Source organism: Triticum urartu, chromosome 7 (genome assembly GCF_003073215.2).
Source record: "Triticum urartu cultivar G1812 chromosome 7, Tu2.1, whole genome shotgun sequence".
NCBI lineage: Eukaryota > Viridiplantae > Streptophyta > Magnoliopsida > Poales > Poaceae > Triticum > Triticum urartu.
Window position 1 is genome coordinate 279,899,704 of NC_053028.1, and position 23,051 is coordinate 279,922,754.

Below are 23,051 nucleotides of genomic sequence, written 5' to 3' on the forward strand. Positions count from 1 at the left end.
ATTTTTTTTCATCAAAACATATCAACATGGGATCTAGTTTCGAAGATCTCATCGCGAGGGATTTAATGGTGAAAACGGATCTTCAATTGGATTTTTCGTTTAAGAGATAAAACATTTTAAAAACTGAAAATCCAAAAAGATTCCTACATGCATGCATGCAATGACGTGGCAATCTGTTTGCATTAGAGACGTGTGGTGCGTCTCCCTTCCTGCCACACTTGTGGCAGTTAGCGGCGTCCTAGATTAAAAAAATATTTACTGCGACACTCCTATGGCTAAAAAAATATCTTATGGCATCTTCGACAGCAACACGTAGATTTTCTCCGACATTCCTCCGAATAAGGATGCGGAGCCGGCCATCCAATGCCGTCAGTCAAGGTCAATTTAAAATTTAAATATAGTCTGATCCATACAGCGCGTCGGGTCACACCAGCGCTGGATCGTATGCCCAATCACAACTAAAAGGAGGCAAGTATGCTTAGTTTGTACATGCCTGAATCCAAAAGAACATCTGTTCGGCAGTCCGTGCAAATTTATGCCTTGCCGGATCGGCAATCCCAGCCATCTGCTCATCGATCAAGGTGTCGTCGTCGGCGCGTAGGCAACCTCCGCGTCCACGTCCACCTCCGCCTCATTGTCCGCCGCTATCAACTCATTTTTCTGCCACTGCAACATCTGGTAGCAGACAGATTGCACGATCATTCTTGCGTGGCATCCAAGCATCCAAATTCAAGGTCAACATATTGGTATCATCCGCATTGGCTGTGAATCTTCAACTTCTTTTCCTTGAGCGCGGCTTTCCTCTCTTCGATCATGGTCCTCCTCTCTTCGAGCTTGAACTTTTTGTCTGTGGCCTCCATCAACAATTTGAACCTCTCCGCATTTTTCTCCTCCTTGAGGTCTGAGCGCTTCACGCATGCCTCCTTCTTTGACAAGATGTCCTCGAGCCTCTCCATCAGCTTGCCACCGCACCTTCTTGCTTCACTCTTTCCTCCTCCAACTTCTTTCCCCGTAAAAATCTTCTACCTTTTTTGGCGGTTCTTGGGTTGGGTCGGTAGGGTCACCGGTTTCTCCTCTGTGGCTTGGGCGGCGGTCTTGGCTATAAAAAGGTTCCACTTTGGTTGTCCATTCAACTTCAACCAACAATGCGTGACGGTGAAGTTCTTCTCCAACTTCTTGTACACCAAACAAGCACGAGAAGGTTACAAAGTGACACATTGTGAACAATGCATATCCGTTTAGTGAGCAAAAAAACTAAACACATCCGGCTAGCGATCAGCTTACTTGCTTGGTAATTTGTGCACCGCTAGGCCACCGTGCGATGAGATGCTTCATGTGCCCACAATACTTGGACACGTCCTCTTGATGGTGTACCATCTATGGTTGAGGGACTTTGATTCACGGTTGCGGATGGCCGCGTCGGAGTAAGTGCTGAAATGTTTGTGTTCGTGGAACCAAATGTGAATGTTTTTTCCAAAATGGTGTGCCCTTTTGCTCCATGCCATGGATCAGATCGAGGCTAGTGGCTAATCATGCATCACACGACAACTCGCCTTCCCGCATGTTGAAGCTTTCTCCCTCTACCCTTATTCTTCGGATCGCCGGCTGTATCATCCGGATATCATCGTCCTCGCCGTCCTCACCCTCCTCCTCCTCCTCCTCCTCCTTCCCCTCCTTCTGCTCTTGTCCGGTGGCCCAATGCTGCTCTTGCTGTGCGCCCACGCTGGTTTGGGTGTAGGACTGTTGCGTGACCGTCTGGTGTAGGACTGCTGCTGTTGGTAGTTGCCAGACTGGCTGGGATCTGAGTCTTCCACACGCCCATCCTCATAGCCACATCCTCCTCAGTGAGGCGGCACGGGTGGGGCGGGAGTCTCTGGCGGGGGCAGGGGCGGGCGGCCCGATGCGCCAGAGGGAGTGGAGGTAGAGCACCTCCTCGGCGTGGCGGCGCTCCTCGTTGGCGTCGTATGCAGGGGGCTGGCGGCGGCACGCGCTGCCGCCTAGTTTCCCTCGTCGGCGGCCGCGCGGCGTTCCCGGCTTCGTCGCGTCATCGCAGGCGGCGGTTCCTCCTGGCGAGCGGAAGATTTGGGTCGACGTTTGCGCTATGGGAAAGGGAAGAAGAGAAAGGGGCGGCGGTGCATGCGTTTCTATTTTGGTTGCGGAAATACTGTAGTACCAAAGAAAAAATCATCAAGAGAATATCTCACGAAAAGATATTGGACCCTGACAAGTGCCATGAGTGTGGCACGAAGCAATTCCGCCCTGACGTTTTTTTGATGACAATTTTAGTTAACTGAGGATGGCAACTTTAGTTATGAAGTATGACAATATTTTGTTTGGATGGCTAGTTTCGGTCTTTTTTTAATTTTCTTTCTTTATAACAATTTTAGTTATATCTTTTTTTAGATTTTCTTTCTTTATGACAATTTTAGTTATAAAAACGTCGGGGCGTTGTTACTTCATGCCACATTGTGTGATACTTACCATTTGAGAAGATGTCTTACATTGCCTAAAGAAAGATATTTTTACTACTCCGATAAGCATCAGAGCAGTAAAATTCAGAGAGGAACGAAATGCTTGAAATCTGCAGTGCCGCCGGTTCTGTAGGAAACGAACCAGTCCATCTTTTTACCTCTGCGTGCAAAAAGTGAGGTTTGAATATGAGACTTTTTCGCCTAATGTTTACAGCACGATTGTTCAGCATCTATCGGACCATCAGTTCACTTCTCAGTTCGTAGTCACCTCACCGGCCGTTGATTTAAAAAGCATCTTCATTTGCCCACCCTAGGCCCAGACTATCCAGCAGCAACACAAACTCATAACAGGCAAGCAAGCGAATTCAAATGAAACTTCAATGGAAACATCTATAACATTCATCAGTCTACAACCACACTTCCATAACAGATGTGTAAGTCGAACATCAGCAGGTCTCAGAAGAGAACACTCTAATGTCGAGGAGACAAACAAGCCCCCAGTCCATAAAACAAGGTGCTTCAGCACAGTTCACGGAATTTCGTACGACATCAATCAGGTTGACGCAGAGGGGGCCTCGGCCATCTCTTGCTCGACGGGAGCCGCCTGGACTGGGTAGTAGTGGTAGTGCAGCTCTCCGACATCATCTCCGGACAGCTTCTTCCAGCCGTCAGGGCCAACGTAGTAGACTGAAATCGAAGCAAAAGAGGTAATTGTCAGGCAGAATACGTGAACTCAGGCAGGAGCAGATGTTCAAGAAGATCACACAAGTCCCACTGTCCTACAGGCCTATCAAGATTCAAGAATGGATCAGGGCTTCAGCATTACTTGTTCAATGCTTTATTAGATCATGGATGCAACATAAACATATCAACCAAGGCAGCTTGGTTTAAAACTGTAATGATAACAGTATGTCCAGAATACATTGGTAAAGGCTGTTTGCTGTTATTGCTGTTTGCTTCATAATGGCATAAGTAGACAGTTATGTAAAACAGGGTTATGTACAAAATTTCTAAAACAAATATCAGGACAAATTCCAAGAAACAGAATGCATACCACTAACACAGCCACCACTAGCTCCGTCACGGAATGTTGCATGGTAAATAGCCCGCCGAGCTAACTCAGCAGCTTCCTCAACTGACATGTTGAATTTGTAACTGAAATGTAAAGCACAAATATAAGGGGATGCAACTTCCAGATAATATGAGCAGCGAGCAAAGCAACATACTAGAGGTATTACAAAAAAACCTACCCCTCATCCAAGATACCGTAAGCATATAGAGAGCCAGAACCAACAGAGAATCGGCTTCCCTTGAGCCTTGCACCCTCGCTATCAACATAGTACAAGCCCGGACCCTACATCAAGAGCAAAACAGTTAAGACATAAGCATAGACCGTACAGGTTAAAGAGACTAATATATATGTCAAAGGGCGACTCACAGTTTCATCAAATCCAGCAATCATTGTACCGATTGAAAGTCCCATCCCGCGGTACGAGTAAAGGATATTAGCTAACGTCTTTGAAGAACCAGCAATAGAGATCCTTCGCTTGTTCGCAAGCTCATGGAGCCGGCACTGAAAGAAGAATCTATTGTTAGTCTTACTATGCAGAGATGAGATGCAAGTAGACAAGCAGGTGTCGTTTTACCTTGACCCCCAAGTTTCTATGCCAAAACTGACAATCAGCAGCACCTCCAGCCATGGTTCCCAGCATGTAGGGATTAATCTCGATGATTTTCCTCACAGTTTGCGAGGCTGCAGGAAAAGAAATAAGCGGTCATGTAAAGAACAGAGATAAAATCTGATGAATGTTTAAGTGATAATCCTTGCATCAGACAAAAGCCTTCTACAACAACAAATAGTTCTTTCAGAAAGTCTTCTCAATGATAACAAACACGCAAGGGCAATTTTGCAGAAGGATTAGAGCTTGCAGAAAAATAGACATTATACAATAACCACAGCCTTCTATTTTCTTTCTCCAAACCACAAAGGACACAAATCAGTATGCACAAATGTTGGACCTTCAAATAAGCAGACTGAATTCACTGGTAAGCATTAGCAAAACTAATATATTTTTTTGCATGATCTTAGTGTATCTCTACATCACATAGATTCACCAACTCTATCATTAGCAATTCTACTAGTCTACAGAGTACATCTCTTCTTAGCTACAGCAGATCGTTAGCATCCAACCTCAATCTGTGTCTTTGTATTCATCACATGATCAAAATGAATCGCCATAGCCAAGCAGAGTCACCACAACTGTTGTGTGGCTATGGCACTGCACTTTGCAGCTCAACTGTTGTGAGATTGTGCCTGTTTTTCTCTGCTGCCCACTAAACCTAAGCAGAAGTTCTTCACATCCTACTCAGGTTGATTTGAGATTTTACAAAAATATGAATCACTGCCCTGAATTACTTACTAGATACGAAGACCCACACCCTAGTGCACAAGAGTCAGCAAACACATCCCCAACATTGCTAATCACAAACGTGCCATCCCAAACAAAATCGCCCGACAAAGGGGCCAGATTCGGCGAGGAGATCTAAAACTCCCGGACCCTAAATCACGCATCCAGGCCGCGAATCGAGCCCCCGCGCGACCAAACCCTAGCACTAGCACCGGGACGCGGGCCCAGGGGAAAGAAGGAGGAGGGGGACTCACATATGTAGCCGCCCATGCTGGCCCGGGAGTCGGCGGCGACGATGACGCCCTTGTCGAAGATGAAGGAGAGCGTGGTGGTCCCCTTCTTGTTGTTCACCATCTCCTTGGTCGCCTTCTGGAACCCATCGAACTGCCACCGGGGAGAAAACAACAAACGGGATCAGACGGCGGCGGATCGGGGCGAGGGAGAAGGGGATCGGGGGAGGGGCTCACGCACGTCGTTGCAGGTGGGGAACTCGAGGGCGAGCTGGCCAGCGGCGTCGGCGGAGAAGAGGCCGCCGAGGTCGTCGCTGCCGGCGGCGGCGGCGCCGAAGTGGTTCTCGAGGGCGGAGAGGTTGGGAATCATCGCGTCGTCGGCGGGTGTGGGGGTGCGGCGGGGCTGAGGCGATGAAGTGAGCTTTTTTCTCTTTGGCCTCTCGGGATTTTCCTCTTCTTCGGTCTCCCTCCCTCTCTCTCTCTCTTCCTTTTCTTGCGGCCTAAGAAGATGAAGAGAGGCCTGGTCGCGGGCCTGCGGGCCTGCTTGTAGAGGGATTGGGCCGGGCTGCGTGCGCGCCCGACTTGTAAAAGGATAGATACTCACCCCGACCCAACGGGCCGGCCCACTTAGAACTGTAATGGTAATATGGTTCTTCTGCGTTTTTTTTTCTGGTGGCCGGTTCTTTGTGTTTTGTTTCTGTCCGTTTTTTGGCCGGTTTTTGTTAGATAATTTTAAAAGAAAACATGGAATTTTACTCTTCAAATTCGCAAATTATTTAAAAATTTGTGAACTTTTTAAAATTCGATGAACTTTTTGCAAATTCATGAGCATTTATTTATATTCACGGACATTTTTTTTCAAATTTGAGAGTTTTTTTTTCAAAATGGAGGACTTTTTCTAATTCATGGGTTTTTATAACTCATGATATCTTTTTGCAAATTTGATAACTTTTTCCAATTCTCTGAGAAGTCAACAGGTCAAACTATTATCAGAGGTTAAAAGGTCAAACCGTCAGCCGACACGAGCTAGCTTTAATGGGCCGGCTTGACCGAGCATGTGTGTGAGCGTCACTTCTCCTAACTGGCGCAAAAGGCGCTGATTAGGAAGTCCCGTCTCGGACAGTTTCGTGTGAAGAAGCTTCGTCTCCTTCTCTCTCTTTCCACTAAAAAGACCGCCCTGTCTATATATCGCCCGCAGCAAAAGGAACATCTGTCTGGCAAAACCTATTCGACGCATCAAGCGTAGCGTCAAGTTGGCGGGGTTTCACACATGGTTGTCCATTTTAGCTAGCGTGCACATCGGTGTTGTAAACCTTCTAGAAGGTATCTTTTGGCCCTTCTTTAGTTTTAGGAATTTTTGGGAAGGTTCTGGTCCATTTTGCTAGTTTTTTTTTTCTGCTGTTTCTTCTCACTAGGTTTCATCAATTTTTATTTCTTTATTTTTATTTTCAAAACATTTCTTTTTTTGAAAAATGATGAGATTTTAAGAAGTTGTTTGAAAAATTAAAGACTTGAGATTGCATTCACTCCCCTTCGTGTTCGCTACTGTACCGGAGTGCTGCTCCCTCCTTTCTCACACGATGCTTCAAGTTCAGTCTGGAACGTTTCAGCATTCATTCATTCTTATTGGGTCAACCAGAGAAAAAAAAATGAGACCAACCCAAGGGCTAACCCTTATTGGTTTTTCTTTATAGGAGAAACTCCGTGAGCACCGCGCGTCCGTGTCGGGACTCGAACTCGGGTGGGCTGGCAGCAACCTCAGCTGCCCAGCCAACGGGTCGAGAAGCAGGACAAAAATGAACATGTTCCAGTGTTAAAAATGCCCCGAGTTTTCAAGATTACTAACATGTTCACACGCATGGGCTATAAAACTGTAAATTGTACGCGCCTTACTTCAGGCTGTCAACACGCTAAGCACAAAGCAAGCAACATACAGACCAATAACCTGTTGACTGATTCCAGGCATCGGTGTTCTGTTTTTTCATGCACATGAAGACCCATAAAGAGTACGCACAGATTCAATTTTCAGTACCACGTGTAGCCTTGAGGGTACGTGAGCGGTACATTTCCAGTACGACCTCTCAACAATACGGCGTAATATCATCTACTCCTAATACCATCTGCTTCCAACACAAGCCGAGGCAATCATCTGAAAACAAAAATATCACCCTGTTTTGCTTTGTTTTTTCAGTTACAGTTTCTGCAGGCACCCGCCTCTGCATCTGATTTGCGAATCGTATGCAACGAAATGTATCACTGATTCCGGTAGATCTGCAGCACAAATACATTTCTTCGTGAGAGATGAAGAACATATTCAGGCATCGAAACAACAAGCTGACAAGCAATTAACCTTCAGCAGTCAATTTATTGTTTTCTGTATCTTCGAACACTGGTAAAACCTCTGTGTTGCTTAGGAGGAAAACTGGCAAGCTCAAAGGTTCACTGATAGAGTACTAACCGTGGCGAATGCCAGCATCCAAGTCCAGACCTTACATGTTGGCAGGCAGACATGTCTGTTTCTCTCCCAGCGGTTGAGAAATCCAAACTGGCGAGGCGTCTCCACTACCAGTGGCTCCAGAACTGAATCAACTCCAAAGGAGGTAGACTGAGCTACTGCTATGATAAGTGGCAACCCAAAACTGAATCAACTGCAAAGGAACCCCAGTGACAAGCGTTTGTGGCTCTCTATCACGACCTCCAAAAACAAGACTTGCTGCAAGAAGAGAAAACATGACGAACATGAAGCGAATCTGGAGCAACAACAGGAGTTGAATCAACTGCCTTTTATTGTACGAGTCTGGACTGAATAAGTGACGAGAAAAGCAAAACAAGCCAACAAGCCGAGTTCAATTAACTCTTCACTAATAAGACGATAAAAACAAAACAATAAGCTGCAAATGAAGAGACTAAAACGTAGAGGTAGTATTGTTACAAACAGTGCCAACTGAATGAACCCTACATTGTACCGAATCTTGACTGAATGAAGGAAATGAGGTGCTGCATTTCTGAAAGCATATGCAGAAAAAATAAATAGTTCATCCTGAACAAGAACAACACGCGGAAGACAGAGCCTGAACATACGTTGGAGAGAATGATCCTTGCTTATCGGGAGCTGCAGCGGTACACGAATCAAACGAGATGCTGGTGCCTGCCTCGGCGCAATGAATTGTTTGTTGCCTATCGAAAGGCGACTGGTTGGATTACTAGTATTTGGCTCCCAAGATTTTATTCAAGGCCTGAAATTGAGAAAGTAAGAGGGATAAATCAAACAAGTATGATAACGAGCATATTCAGGGAAAGAGATTTATTCATGGTTCCTCAGATGAGTAAACGTGACTTACCGGCGGCAAGGAATGTGAGCACTTATGTCGAATAGATTTCAATGGTGGGACGTTTTGGATGGGCTTCTGTTGCGCGCCTCAGCAAAGCCTTGGCTATATCCACCTCTTCATCGACCCCGTTAACAGTGAACCTATCACGCTGCAGAGTAACCTTGACATGCTCGAGAGAAGGGAGGTGGTTCATGCCACAGTCAACCTCACCAATCGCGATCGACCAATAAGATACCCAGAAATCAAGGTGTTGAACCCTTGGCATAGCTCCAGGTGGAAAAAGGCATGGCCAAGTCAGAAACCCGTAGAACTTGCAGCATCTCGCAGATGGGAATGCATCGGCCCTCACAACCAACCTTCCCATCACTCGTTTTGCAGCAAGTCGCAGAGACCGAAGAGCAGGCAGCATCCCAATGATCTGAACGTCATCCCCTTGCAGTTCTTCCACATCTATGGCCAGGCTGGAGAGGTGAGGAAGCGACCTTGAATTGACCCACTTTGGAAGTCTGCATAACGACGAAAAGAAAAAGAAGGGGTCCCATGAATCAAAACTACGAAGGTTTGGAGGGGGCACCCAGCTTTCACACATGCGATCTATCAATCTGCCACCATCATCAATATGCAGATTTTGCAATTTGTGCAGGTTGCCTAGAGACTTGATTAATATATCAATCAGATCCTCGTCCATGTTATAACAGTCAACACCGAGTGTCATAACCTCTGTCAGATGCCTCAACTCTTCCACAATATGAGAAGATGAGGATAAGCCTACTCGTTCCAGCACTTCAAGGGACATCAAGTTCCCCATTCCTTTTGGCAGCCTCAAGCCACTATCGACAGATAGGCATATCAAATTTCTTAGTTGAACAATACTTGCAGGTAACTCATTTATTCTAGTTCCTTGTATGTCCAGTATCTGCAAAAGCTGCAGCTTGCTTATGTCCACTGGGAGTTCGTGAACATCTGCACCCTTGAGCCCTAAGTATCTTAGGTGAATTAAATTCCGAACATACTTGAGGTTGAGACCAGAGCTACTTTCACGGCTGCCACAATTTCCAAGATCCAGCACACGTAAAAAATGGAAGCTTGAGAGAGATGGCAACCAATCACAAGCAACGGGAGAAAAAACAGCAAAGGTCCTCACTTTTGACAGGCTGGTGCTATCAAACTGATGATTCTGAACCTTTGCCTTGATATTATGAAGTGATAATCTGCGAAACTTCCTTTGCAGATTAGGTGCATGGCACTCAGCATTATTCAATATGAAGATAAAATTTTCCGCACTTGACAGTGAGCATATAAGGTCAAGCACCACATCATGTATACGGCAAGTTACTACCGTTCCTTCGTCATTGATTTTCGCTGGCTGGATCAAGCTCCTATTCATGAGCTCGTTGAAGTAGCGCTCTCCGATCTCAAACAGCCTGGTTTCTTCTTTGTCACATTGGATAAACCCTTCAGCAAGCCACCTCCATATCAGCCAATCTCTCTTAATCTCAAAGTCTTCAGGAAAGATGCTTAGATATAATAAACAAGGCTTCAGATGGGATGGCAAATCATAATAGCTGAGTGATAATATCATGTTCATGTCCTTCACAATATCACCTTGTGTAACTCCACGGCCAATCGAATTGTGCAAATGCATCCACTCATATTTTTGCTTTACTCGTTGATTACTAGCAAGTAGGCTAGCTATTATAATGATGGCTAATGGTACACCACCACATTTCTTCAAGATGTCTCTTGATACTACCTGCAAATCTTCTGGACATTTGTCCTCGCTTTGAAATATTCTTCTATGGAAGAGTATTCGCGAGTCTTCATCAGAAAGAGGTTTCATTCTATGAATCGTGTCATCACTGGAAGAGAGACATGCTTCAGACAAACTCACATTGCGGGTTGTTGTGAACATTGTGGTCGATTATGGATTATGTAATGTTGTCCTGGTTAATGAACTCTGACTGACTGTGATTGGACTATTGTGTTTGAACATGGACTGACCATGATTTAGTGGTTGATGTTTGAAGTTGTGGCCCTATTTTGGAGTTGTGGCCCTATTCTCTGGGTTTATAAGGCTCTTGTGCATTTCTAGATCGCTAGTTTGATTGAAATATGTATTATGTCACATTGAGTTCATATGCGTTAGAAGTTAACAGTGATATTTTTTTTGATATGTAACTCACATTTCATTAGTTCAATTTGATTATCTGGGACGTATGTGCCTAATGGAAAAACGGGAGAGGGAGAGCGGGCGAGTTATATGGTTGGCTGCTGTGGGAGCCAAGGTTTTTGCAATACAGAATTGCAGTGGATTTCTTATGTTTTAGTCACTAGTTATGCAGCAGTTATTTCCATGAGAAAGGAAAGAGCGAAATCTTGGAGATCAATTTTGGCCCTGATTTGGTGGAACCTCTGGAAAGAAAGGAAATAAATGATAGAACATTCAGAAATATTTCTTGCCGCCCCATGCAAGTGTTTCAGAAGATTCAGGTAGAAGCAAAGGACTGGTCGATGTTGGACATAAGTGTGCAATGGCTCTTGTAGAACGTCCCCTAGAAGCAGACTAATGTACTTCTGATGTATCTCTAACCCCAATCCTCCTTGTCTAATCTTGTATTTGTAACTGTTTATTTCTTCTATACGCAATGAAAAGCAGTGGCCCTGCTTTTTCGTCAAAAATATTAAAAATTCCAGCTTAACCTCTGAACAATAATAGTATGTAGACCAATAGTGGTAATCATCCACCATCGCCACGAACCTAATAGTATTTGCTTGCTGTAAAAAAAACCTAATCACATTTGCTTGCAATACAAGCCGAGGCAATTATCTGTGAAAAGAATACATGAGGAAGCGTAAACAGCGAAGCAGCATGGAGCAGTTCTCGATCTCAATCGTTTGTGACGATTTGGGTGTCTATTTCTCTGTAGATTTCCAGCTTGTAGAATCCTGTTAGCAACCCACTACTCGGCTCAATCAATTACCACTTGATTGTCTGTTAGTAGTAGATAATCGATTTGGTTGAATATGTATTTGCACAAAAAAAGTATTACCATTGAATTGATTTCGTTAGTCCAATTGATAATCTAGAAGGAAAATATGTTCCAAAGGAAACCGAAAGAGAGACAGTAATTGCCACTGTTGATGTTATGCGAAACAGCAGCGAGTGAGCGGTGGTTGGCTGTTGTGTGCTTTTTTGCATACAAAATGCTAATATAAATTTTCTGTATGTAACCTTGAGGCATGAAGTTGTGGCTCTTTCTCTCACGAGCTCGAAAACAGGAGTTGCAGCAAGAAGAGGTAAATCTGGAGCTACAATTGCCTTTCGTTGTTGTACGGGTACGAGTCTTGACTGAATAAGTGCCAAGCAAGCAAAACAAGCCAGCAGGAGTTCAATCAACTCTTAATTAATATAAGCCAGTAAAACATAACAATGTTGTATGTGAACAATCAAATACACGTAGAGGCATTACTGCTACAAATAGTGCCAACTGAATGCAAACTTTTATTGTACAGAGTCTTGACTTAATAAAGGAAATGAGGTGCTGCGTTTCTGAAAGCAAATGCAGGAGAAATAAATAGTTCATCATGAACAATCATGTGAAAGGGCAGAATCTGAGCATACGTTGGAGGGAATGAGCCTTGGTTTATTGGGAGTTGCGGCGGTACAGTGAATTGTTGGTGACTTGGACGGCACAGTGAATTGTTGGTGACTGCGACGGCACTGTGAATTGTTTCTGGCCTATCAAAATGTTGGAACAGCATCCACGGCATCAACTGATGGAATTACTAGTACCTGACTCCAGGATTTCACTGGAGGTCTGAAATTGGGAAAGTAATAGGGATAAATCAAACAATATGGTAGTAGTGAGCTTATTCAGGAATAGATAATTGCTTAGATGAGGAGACCGTACCTTACTGGCGGCAAAGGCATGTCAGCACTCAACAGTCTAGGATATTTCAATGGTGGGACGTTTTGGATGGGCTTCTGCTGCGCGCCTCAGCCAAGCCTTGGCTGTCTCCATCTCTTCATCGCTGGAATTCTCACGCTGCAGATAAACCTGGACATGCTCGAGAGAAGGGAGGTGGCCCATGCCGCAGTCAACCTCACGACTTGCGATCGATCGTGCAGAGACCCAGAACTCAAACCGCTGAACCCTTGGCATAGCTCCAGGTGGAAAAAGGCACGGTGCCGTCGGAAACCCTCTCAACATGCAGCATCTCGCAGATGGGAATGCATCGGCCCTCACAACCAACCTTCCCATCACGCGACTTGCACGCAGCCGCAGAAACCGAAGAGCAGGCAGCATCCCAATGATCTGAATGTCTTCCCCTTGCAGTTCTTCCACGTCTATTTCCAGGGTGGAGAGGTGGGGAAGCGAACTTGAATTAACCCACTTTGGAAGTCGCGAGAACCACGAAGGAGAAAAGGGGGCACCCAGCTTTCACGCATGCTTTCTATCAATCTGCCGCCACGATCAAATTGGGCTTTGATCTTCTCATAGACTGCTTTGGTGAGTGTTGTCTTGCCTAGCCCACCAACACCAACAATAGAGATGGTCTTCAATTGCTCCTTGGAACTCCCGTCCTCACAAATCAGTGTTTTGATAAGCTCATCCCTTGTGCAGTCAACGCCAACAAGCTCCCCTACATCTTTGTGCAGAGCCAACACACGAGGGTCAATGGTAGCACCATTGCTAGTGCTACGCATGTCAAGCTCATACTTTTTACGCAGCCCCACCAACTCCGTGGCAAGGTCCTCAGCTTCTTTGATGGCACTAGAGATTTGATGAAGTGCTTTGCCATTACCAAACAATTTGGTGGTCTTCTTGAGGAACTTCTTGACACGATTCCTCATGTTCGTTGGCTTGCTGCTTGGACCCTCATCCACACGCACCACAAAGTCATCAACAGCGTCTTCCATGTCGCAAGAGAGGTCTCTCACCTTGCCAGCCCAAATCCGGACCGGCTCCTGGAGCTGATCCAGTGGCACCTTGCCAACCTCACGAAGTACGGCGTGTATCATCTCCAGTTCTGTACGAAGTGATTGTACACCTTTCTTTACTCGCTTCTCCAGGTTGTATTCTCCGGCGAGCAGCTCACCGAGCTTACGGAGGACAGGGCTCAACGCCCCAGCAGCGGCCTCCATACCTCGATATTTTATTTGTCTTTGCTCTCTGATCTGCACACCGCTATAGCATTGTCCTTGGGTCGAAATTCTGTAATGCAAACATGATGGTTTTCAAAAGACAGAATGAGCAAAACCTGAACCTGATTGGTTGGTGAAAGTGACTGTAAACATAGCGCATATGCATTGTTTCTTTCCAACGCAGAAGCAGAAGCAGAAGATGGGTACCTTGAATAGCAGCTCCTTCAAATCCAATTTGCAGCAACCCAAGATGAACTACTGGAGAATATAGATCCAATTCTGCAAATAATACATTCATGTCAGAATCAGCAAAAAATCATACTAACTGTTTTCAGAGAACCACCGGATGAGCAAAAGATAGACATTTGTGTTTTGTGAAAGTAACAGCTCGTGGTACTACTAATTTGTTTGGAAAAGCATGATCTGATTTTGTTTGGAAAAACTAGATATAGTACTAATTGTTTTCAGATACTAATTTGTTCGGTAAAGCATGATCTGATTTTGTTTGGAAAAGCTGAACAGAGTGAAAAGAAAAAATGCAGCACCCCTCAGAACATGGATAGATATACTAAGCTCTGGCCACTGACCATTTTTTTCTCTTTGCTTTATTTTATCTTATTCCTTTTTCTTTTTCCTAATGTACATATTTAAACACTTTTACTGTAATATAATTATACAGTAAAAGAAATACTAGTAGCAAACAAGAGATTAATAAGGAGGGGAGAAACAGATGGAGCAAGATCTGACCCTCCCCTTGCTCTGGATCTACACGCACGGCCGTAGTGGGAACACAATCGTTTCCACTTCTCAGGATGAGCAAAATCTGAACTTGTGACAGAGGGCAAAATAAAAATAGAAAAAGGGCATCACCTGGCTTGGCTCAATCGAAGAAGAGCATCCTGAAGAACACCGAACAGCAACTCTTCGCCTCTGCTGAGCGAACGTTGAACAGATCGAGCTCTGCAACATGAAAACCACAAAGAATGAAAAAGAGGAGAGAGCTGTACGCTAACTAGATCGAAGGAAATGTATGGAACAGAGGAGGAAGGGGAGGGGACGAGTCGAAGGAAGAGTACCTTCGACGCCGTCGCCGCCGCAGATTGTGAGGAGACCCACTGTAGTCTAGTCGCCGCAGAGAACAACGAGAGACCAAGGAAAGAAGCGGCAGCAAGTAGCACTAGCAGTGTGGATACGACCGGCCGGAGTGATTTGTGGTCGTCTCGTCTGTGTGTCCGTAAGGTTTGCGTTCATTCAACACACTGAGGCCAACTTCATCGTGCGACCCTATCCTGTCCGTCCTTGTTCGTTTGGGATAAAACGAACGAATAGCACGGCCCAGCGCACGGCCTTAAACGGACAAATATCTGGATTTCGTCCGTTTTCGACGCATCCCCAGCCCAAACTTGTGCTCGGTTTTGGGTGAAACGGACGCACGCGGATGGCTTGGACGCACGCCCTTGTCCCCCCGTGGCCCGCCTGTCGGGGACACTAGCAGTCCCTCCGCTCCCAACGCTTCCACCCTCTCTCTCCCGCCCCGCCCCGTCGCCGGCGCCGCCGCTATTCTCCGGCCGCCTCCTCACCGCGCAGCCCCCGGCCGTCCCTACCATACCACGTCTCGACATGGCCGCCACCACGCCCGCGCCTTGGCCGTAGTTTTGGTTATCGATCGGAGGTTTGGCCGTCGCCGTCTTTGCTGGTCGCAGAGGGGACAGGACCGTCGACAACGCACCACGGCGTCCTCGGCAGCTTCCGACGAGAGCTCCACAGCGGCCAGTAGCCGGCCGGCAACCACCCCTGCTGCGTCGAGGTGATCATCGCGGCCTCTTCGCCACCACGCCCGCAAGGTGTTCGGCATTTTGCCCACAAAGGTATGGACAGTGGAGACGAGTTTTTCTTCCGTCACTTCCTTTGTTCATTGGACGATTCGTCGTCGGATGATGAAGATATTGTGGTGGCTGCATTGGTCGTTCACGACCACATTCAACGGCAGCTTCCTCGGTACAGGGGGTCACTCCCTGGCCGTGCTCCCAACCTGAACCGCAACAGGGAGAGAGGTCACGTCCTGCTTTATGCTGATTACTTTGTCAACACCCCTCTCTTCAAGCCGGATAAATTCCGTCGCCGTTTTTGAATGGCTAGGCATGTGTTCAATCGTATCCGAGAGGGAGTGGTTGCTCATGACCCATACTTCGAGTGCAAGACGAATGCCCTTGGCAAGCTTGGATTCTCCTCTTACCAGAAATGCACCGCGGCCATCCGCATGCTTGCATATGGAATTCCAGACGATCTGTGGATGAGTATGTGCGTATGAGTGAGACAACATGTCTGATGTCAATGTACAAGTTTTGCCAGGCTGTGATCGAGGTGTTTGGCCCAGAGTACTTGAGGCAGCCAACTGCCGCTGATACAGAGAGATTGTTGACGACCAACGCAGCTAGAGGCTTTCCAGGCATGCTTGGCAGCATAGATTGTATGCACTAGGAGTGGAAGAACTGTCCATTTGCTTGGCAGGGCCAGTACAAAGGGCATGTCAAGGCGTGCACTGTCATATTAGAAGCGGTGGCATCACAGGATCTTTGGATATAGCATTCTTTCTTCGGCATGGCAGGTTCTCACAATGATATCAACGTGCTGCAACGTTCTCCAGTCTTCGCGAGGCTTGCAGAAGGCCACTCCCCACCTGTCAACTTTGAGATCAACGGCCACCAGTACAACAAGGGATACTATCTAGCAGATGGTATATATCCTCAGTGGTCAACTTTTGTGAAGACAATCTCGAAACCCCAAGGTAAGAAGAGAAAGAGATTTGCCCAAATGCAAAAGAGTGTTAGAAAGGATGTGGAACGTGCTTTTGGTGTGCTTCAATCCCGGTGGGGTATCGTTCCAAACCCTACACTGTCATGGGATGAAAGGAAGCTTTGGGAGGTGATGACTGCTTGTGTGATTATGCACAACATGATCGTCGAGGACGAGGGTGATGAGAGTATCTTCGATCAAGGATTTGACTATCAAGGTGGAAATATTGAGCCCCTGCATCAAAACCCGGCCACATTTGAACAGTTTGCCCAATTCCATCATGAGATGCGTGATTGACACACTCATTTAAATCTTTAAAATGACTTGGTTGAGCACGTGTGGAATCACATTGGCAACCAATAGATGTATTGGTCCATTTTATATTTAGTCAAGACAATTTCGATTTGATTGTAAAACTATTTTATTAAAGACAATTTCAATTTGGTTGCAAAATTATTTTAATTTTCAGACAAATATTTGGGTTGGAAACTAGTTTTGATGAAAATTTGGACATTTTTAGCCCTGGCGAACAGAATGGGGCAAAAGGATGCGTCCGCGTGCTGGATGCACGGCCATCGCAGGACACGTCCGGACACGACTCCAAATCCATACCCAAACGGACAAAATCCGAACAAAACGGACGTTCGTTTGCAGTCGCACGGTAGAGTTGGCCTGATCTACTCGTCTGGGTGATTTCAAACACACATGCATGCATGCACGTGATGCCATACACGCCGATGCATGCACCGAGTCAAAAGTTGTACAGCCCATCACGTGCACGTACGTGGTTAGGCGTGTACGGCACGTGACGCCGTCACCCATGCGTGCACCATGTCGGCGAGACTAAGTATATACGTACATTTTTTACTCTAGAGTACTTGTCTGGGTGTGTGGGCGGTGGTGTATAGGCGCTATGTGTGCGTTGCTCCCAAAAGGTTCATGGGAATAAAGAATCTAATACGGCTGATCATAGTGGGGAGTAATTTAGACTAGTAAGAGCATGGTTAATAGCTGAGCCCCCTGCCGGCTCTATACGGAAGCCATGTCACTTTTAGCCTTTATAAAAAAAGTCTCATATAGTAAACTGGCTGTAAGTATTGGCTGTAGTGATTAATGTTGCATGCATGGAAAAGAAAAAACTGCAACTGATTGGAGCGGAGGATGCAGCCCCCCTTGCATGCAGTACTTTTTCTTGGGTATGGTGCTATAGCCGGGCTGTAACTGAAGCGCCCGCTGCCCTCTCTCTCCTTCATTCTCTCTCATCCACGTGAGATTTTGCTGACATGGAACGGCTTACAGCCCGCTGAGTAGGACCTATTATACTTGCTCTAACATGCATATGTTATTAATCTATGTTACTATTTTTATAGTGGGTAATAACATATGTGTAGTGTCATGCATCATTTGCATTGGGAACCGCTATGTGATGGTAACATATTATATTACTCCATTTGTCTCTCTCTTCATTAATTACCTGAGACATCATATTTTTTGCTTATGTGACATGTATGTTACTATCTATGTTACTTCTCTATGACTAGCCTACTAGTAACGTGCAAGCGGGCGTTGGGGCTTGCATGTAGCGCTTGTTCGCCACGCCTAAGTGCATGATGCTTGCCTTAACCCATGGATTAGAGCACTACTTTTGAGTTTATAGTCCGATTTACTATGCATCACCCGTCACTAGGCATTAGTTAACCTGTAAATCAGTCCGCTAGCGACTCAGTTGGTCGGCGGTAAGAACGGATCTGGTCGCATCATCGATCTATGTAACGTGATTGCATATGCATAAACTACTCCGGATTAGCGTACACAAGTACGAAATGTGATATAATATAGGAAAAGAGAGATGCATTGTTCTTATCAAGAGAGAAAGAGAGAGAGGGAGGGAGGAGGAGAGAGAGACATGCCCTGTTTAATCAAGAGACAAATTCTATTCTAGAGTAAGCTATGCTCTGTCTGACGAATCCAATGCATTTGCTTTTGTGAAACCACTACGCCAGGAAACCCCTTCGTATTTGTTACCATTGAAAGACACTAACACCCTGTTGCTGCTACTCCCTCTGTAACTCTTAAAAGACGTTTTTAGAGTCTATAGCAGTGTCTAAAAACGTCTTATAAAAAGTTATAGAGGGAGTGCTATACCATTGACGAGCAGCGAACACCTCATCAATATGTGACTGGATGCATCTCAGCTCTAGCAAATGTTGGGTTTGTAGTGTCCAAAAACAAGTCTGCCACTTGGTACAAGTTTCGATGCAACTTAGTTCAGCTGTAACCGATAGCCAACATAAGTTAAGTGTATGTGTTTCTCAGCTTTCCACAACTTGTTGATTATTTCAATGCATTCAAGATGAAACATAAAGTGGACTCGAGGCATCGAAAAATCATACATATATGTCAGCTGTAACAATAGCAAACATAAGTTAAATAAACGCAAGTGGAAGCGGAAGATCTACCCTGCTTCAGCGGTGCGTAGGAGTGCTAGGATCCGTACTACTAAAAAAATTCATGATGAAATATGAAAGGAATCTTTTGAAATAGCAGAGGTCTGAAAGACTTGGCTAAAAGAAGGTTTCTTGCAGATGCGTCTATCGAGCATAGATTGGATTTTATTGCTCTCTCGAAAACTGCTAGAGATAATTTTTCGCCCCAGTTTCTCAGTACTTTATCGGGAGGTGTCGATTTCGATTGGCACTGCCTGCCTCCGAGAGGAAGATCGGGTGGGATCTTACTAGGAGTGAGATGCGATTCGCTGGAAGTCCAAAGTGTAGTGATAGGAGATTTCGCAGTTAAGTTTCGGGTTAGGTCGAAAGCTGATGGGTTTAATTGGGCTCTGGTGGCGGTTTATGGTGCCGCGCAACCCGAGCTCAAACCAGAGTTCTTGGCGGATCTTGTTCGAATTTACGGCTCTGAGCAGCTCCCAATTCTGGTTGGGGGTGATTTCAATATCATTAGGAGGAGAGAGGAAAAGAACAATGATAACTTCAACGGCAGGTGGTCGTTTATGTTTAATACCATTATTGAAAGCTTGGATCAGAGAGAGATAGAGCTTTCGGGTAGAAAATTTACCTGGGCTAATGCTTTGCCAAATCCGACGTTTGAGAAGCTGGATCGAGTTCTAGCGAGCGTCGAATGGGAACAAAAATTTCCTTTGGTAACGGTCCAGGCACTCTCGCGTGGAATTTCCGATCACACGTCTTTATTTGTGGACTCGGGTGAGCCACCCCACATGGGGAACAAAAACTTCTTTTCATTCGAGCTGGCATGGTTTGAACGAGAAGTCTTCTTGGATCTAATAGCCAGGGAATGGGCTAAGGATGCAGGAGGTAGGACTTCGGTTGAGCGATGGCAGAATAAGATAAGGCATTTGAGAAGTTTCTTACGTGGGTGGGCTAAGCATCTTAGTGGGATTTATAAGGTCGAAAAGGAAAGGCTCCTTACACTTATTCAGTCCCTAGATTTAAAAGCCGAGTCCACAATTTTGCAAGCCACGGAGCTTCATGCTAAACTGGAGGCGGAGATGAGGTTGAAAGAGCTTCTCCGTGAAGAGGAATTAAAGTGGGCGCTGCGAGCTAAGGTTCGCAAAGTTGTCCAGGGGGACACGAACACTCAATTCTTTCACATGATCGCTAATGGCAAGCACAGAAAAAAAGAGGATCTTTCAGCTTGAACAAGATGAAGGAACGATTTTAGGACAGGAAAACCTAAAATTATACATAACCGAATACTACAAGCAGTTGTTTGGGCCTCCGGAGGATAATTGTGTATCCCTGGATGAGTCCAGGATTGAGGATGTGCCTCAATTTACTGCTGATGAGAATGATATTTTGATTGCCCCGTTTTTGGAGAAAGAGGTGTTTGAAGCCATTACACAGATGAAAAACAATAAGGCTCCAGGGCCGGATGGATTTCCGGCGGAATTCTATAAAAAGTGTTGGCATATTATTACGGGGGATTTGCTACCAATGTTCCATGATTTATTCCCTGGACAACTTCAGTTATTTCACTTGAATTTTGGAACAATAACATTGCTTCCTAAGAAAACAGAGGCTGTGAGAATTGAGCAGTTCAAGCCGATCTGTCTTTTCACTGTTAGTTTCAAAAATTTCACCAAGGTTGGGACTAATAGGCTCACGCAGATTGCGCATTCTTTGGTGCAGCATTCCCAAACTGCTTTCATGCCGGACAGAAACATCCTAGAAGGGGTTGTGGTCCTTCATTAAACGCTCCATGAAATTCACACGAAAAAACTAGATTGAGTTGTTTTTAAGGTGGATTTCGAGAAAGCATACGATAAAGTCAAATGGCCTTTCCTTCAACAGGCCTTGCGTATGAAAGGTTTTAATGAAGCCTGGCGACGCCAGGTAGAATCGTTCACGCAAAAAGGGAGTGTTAGAATTAAAGTGAATGACGACATATGTCATTATTTCCAGACACGTAAGGGCCTGAGACAAGGGGATCCGATGTCTCCTATTTTGTTCAACATTGTAGTTGATATGTTGGCAATTCTAATAGGAAGGGCTAAGGAGGCTGATACGTCTCTGTCATATCTATAATTTTTGATTGTTCCATGCCAATATTCTACAACTTTCATATACTTTTGGCAACTTTTTATACTATTTTTGGGACTAACATATTGATCCAGTGCCCAGTGCCAGTTCCTGTTTGTTGCATGTTTTTTTGTTTCGTAGAAAATTCATATCAAACGGAGTCCAAACGGGATAAAAACGGACGGAGGATAATTTTGGAATATTTGTGAAATATGGGAAGAAGAATCAACGCGAGACGGTGCTCGAGGGGGCCATGAGGCAGGGGGCGTGCCCCTGACCCTCGTGGGCCCCCCGTAAGGCGGTTTCTGCTCTTCTTTGGCCGCAAGAAAGCTAATTTTTGGAGAAAAATCTGGGCGAAGGTTTCAATCCAATCGGAGTTACGGATCTCCGGATATATAAGAAACGGTGAAAGGGCAGAATCCAAGAGCGCAGAAACAGAGACAGAGACAGAGAGACAGATCCAATCTCGGAGGGGCTCTCGCCCCTCTCATGCCATGAAGACCAAGGACCAGAGGGGAAACCCTTCTCCCATCTAGGTAGGAGGTCAAGGAAGAAGAAGGGGGGGCTCTCCCCCTCTCTTTCGGTGGCGCCGGAACGCCACCGGGGTCATCATCATCATCGCGATCTTCACCAACACCTACGTCATCTCCACCAACATATCCATCACCTTCCCCCCTCTATCTACAGCGGTCCACTCTCCCGCAACCCGTTGTACCCTCTACTTGAACATGGTGCTTTATGCTTCATATTATTATCCAATGATGTGTTGCCATCCTATGATGTCTGAGTAGATTTTCATTGTCTTATCGGTGATTGGTGAATTACTATGATTGATTTAATTTGCTTGTGGTTATGTTGCTGTCCTTTGGTGCCCATCATATGAGCGCGCGTGTGGACCACACCATAGGGTTAGTTGTATGTTGATAGGATTATGTATTGGAGGGCAAGAGTGACAGAAGCTTCAACCTAGCATAGAAATTGATGCATACGGGATTGAAGGGGACCAATATATCTTAATGCTATGGTTGGGTTTTACCTTAATGAATGTTAGTAGTTGCGGACGCTTGCTAATAGTTCCAATCATAAGTGCATAGAATACCAAGTCAGGGATGACATGCTAGCAGTGGCCTCTCCCACATAAAACTTGCTATCGGTCTAGTAAAGTAGTCAGTTGCTTAGGAACAATTTCGCAAATCCTACCACCACTTTTCCACACTCGCTATACTAACTTTATTGCTTATTTACCTAAACAGCCCCTACTTATTATTTACATGCACTTTATATTCTTGCAAACCTATCCAAAAACACCAACAAAGTACTTCTAGTTTCATACTTGTTCTAGGTAAAGCAAACGTTAAGCGTGCGTAGAGTTGTATCGGTGGTCGATAGAACTTGAGGGAATATTTGTTCCACCTTTAGCTCCTCGTTGGTTTCGACACTCTTACTTATCGAAAGAGGCTACAATTGATCCCCTATACTTGTGGGTCATCAAGACCTATTTCTGGGGCCGTTGCCGGGGAGTCAAAGCATGGGGTGAATATTCTCGTGTGTGCTTGTTTGCTTTATCACTAAGTAGTTTTTATTTTGGGTTCTTGTTTTCTACCTTTAGTTATGGGTAGGAAACACAAAATACCAAAAAAATTAGTTGTACCTACTGCTACCTCTTGAGCACTGCGTTGGTTTTCCTTTGAAGAGTAAAGGGTGATGCTGTAAAGCAGCATAAGCTTTTCCCTCGGTTTTTGAGAACCAAGGTATCAATCCAGTAGGAGACCACGCGTGAGTCACCTCGTACCTACACAAACAAATAAGAACCTCGCAACCAACGCGATAAAGGGGTTGTCAATCCCTTCACGGCCACTTGTAAGAGTGATCTGATAGAGATAATGATAATAAGATAAATATTTTTGATATTTTTATGATATAGATTAAAAGTAAAGATTGCAAAATAAAATAGATTGGAAACTTGTATGATGGAAAATAGACCCGGGGGCCATAGGTTTCACTAGTGGCTTCTCTCAAGATAGCATAAGTATTACGGTGGGTGAACAAATTACTGTCGAGCAATTGATAGAAAAGCGAACAATTATGAGAATATCCAGGTATGATCATGTATAT

At 45.2% G+C, this 23,051-nt stretch overlaps 3 protein-coding genes across 9 annotated transcripts; all 3 read right to left on the minus strand.

The window, feature by feature from the left end:
* Positions 1-2,835: 2,835 nt before the first annotated feature.
* On the minus strand, positions 2,836-5,597 carry LOC125525864 (proteasome subunit beta type-5-A-like). Its single transcript, XM_048690870.1, has 7 exons — positions 5,351-5,597; positions 5,134-5,263; positions 4,118-4,224; positions 3,910-4,044; positions 3,722-3,825; positions 3,526-3,626; positions 2,836-3,158 (listed from the first exon to the last, which is right to left on the minus strand). Exons 1-7 carry the CDS (start codon positions 5,477-5,479, stop codon positions 3,025-3,027), a joined length of 840 nt encoding a protein of 279 aa, XP_048546827.1. The 5' UTR covers positions 5,480-5,597; the 3' UTR covers positions 2,836-3,024.
* A 1,353-nt stretch (positions 5,598-6,950) lies between these two features.
* Positions 6,951-10,689, minus strand: LOC125525863 (disease resistance protein RGA5-like). 5 transcript variants are annotated; one of them, XR_007291453.1, is made up of 4 exons: positions 8,451-10,689; positions 8,191-8,345; positions 7,460-7,822; positions 6,951-7,380 (listed from the first exon to the last, which is right to left on the minus strand). XR_007291453.1 is itself a non-coding variant. In XM_048690869.1 (2 exons), the coding sequence occupies exon 1, from the start codon at positions 10,351-10,353 to the stop codon at positions 8,473-8,475; it is 1,881 nt and encodes a 626-aa protein (XP_048546826.1). In that variant the 5' UTR covers positions 10,354-10,689; the 3' UTR covers positions 7,955-8,345; positions 8,451-8,472. The 5 variants fall into 5 exon arrangements, 1 of the variants encoding a protein (XP_048546826.1); XR_007291454.1 differs by having other exon boundaries at positions 6,952-7,380; positions 7,568-7,859; XR_007291452.1 differs by having other exon boundaries at positions 6,953-7,380; positions 7,568-7,822.
* A 1,136-nt stretch (positions 10,690-11,825) lies between these two features.
* On the minus strand, positions 11,826-14,824 carry LOC125525865 (disease resistance protein RGA5-like). 3 transcript variants are annotated; one of them, XM_048690873.1, is made up of 5 exons: positions 14,664-14,824; positions 14,458-14,547; positions 13,795-13,842; positions 12,353-13,657; positions 11,826-12,259 (listed from the first exon to the last, which is right to left on the minus strand). In XM_048690873.1, exon 4 carries the CDS (start codon positions 13,585-13,587, stop codon positions 12,790-12,792), a length of 798 nt encoding a protein of 265 aa, XP_048546830.1. In that variant the 5' UTR covers positions 13,588-13,657; positions 13,795-13,842; positions 14,458-14,547; positions 14,664-14,824; the 3' UTR covers positions 11,826-12,259; positions 12,353-12,789. The 3 variants fall into 3 exon arrangements, with proteins under 3 accessions (XP_048546830.1, XP_048546829.1, XP_048546828.1); XM_048690872.1 differs by having other exon boundaries at positions 13,795-13,845; XM_048690871.1 differs by having other exon boundaries at positions 13,795-13,866; positions 14,664-14,823.
* Between the last annotated feature and the right edge of the window lie 8,227 nt (positions 14,825-23,051).

Excerpts from the sequence above, each read along its gene's own strand:
- LOC125525865 (XM_048690873.1), bottom strand. The coding sequence starts at position 13,587 with ATGGAGGCCGCTGCTGGGGCGTTGAGCCCTGTCCTCCGTAAGCTCGGT.
- LOC125525863 (XM_048690869.1), bottom strand. The coding sequence starts at position 10,353 with ATGTTCACAACAACCCGCAATGTGAGTTTGTCTGAAGCATGTCTCTCT.
- LOC125525864 (XM_048690870.1), bottom strand. The coding sequence starts at position 5,479 with ATGATTCCCAACCTCTCCGCCCTCGAGAACCACTTCGGCGCCGCCGCC. Across the intron at positions 4,045-4,117 it reads ATAGAAACTTGGGGGTCAAG|TGCCGGCTCCATGAGCTTGC; the intron begins GTAAAACGACAC and ends TTCTTCTTTCAG. Across the intron at positions 3,159-3,525 it reads TAGTGGTGGCTGTGTTAGTG|TCTACTACGTTGGCCCTGAC; the intron begins GTATGCATTCTG and ends CTTCGATTTCAG.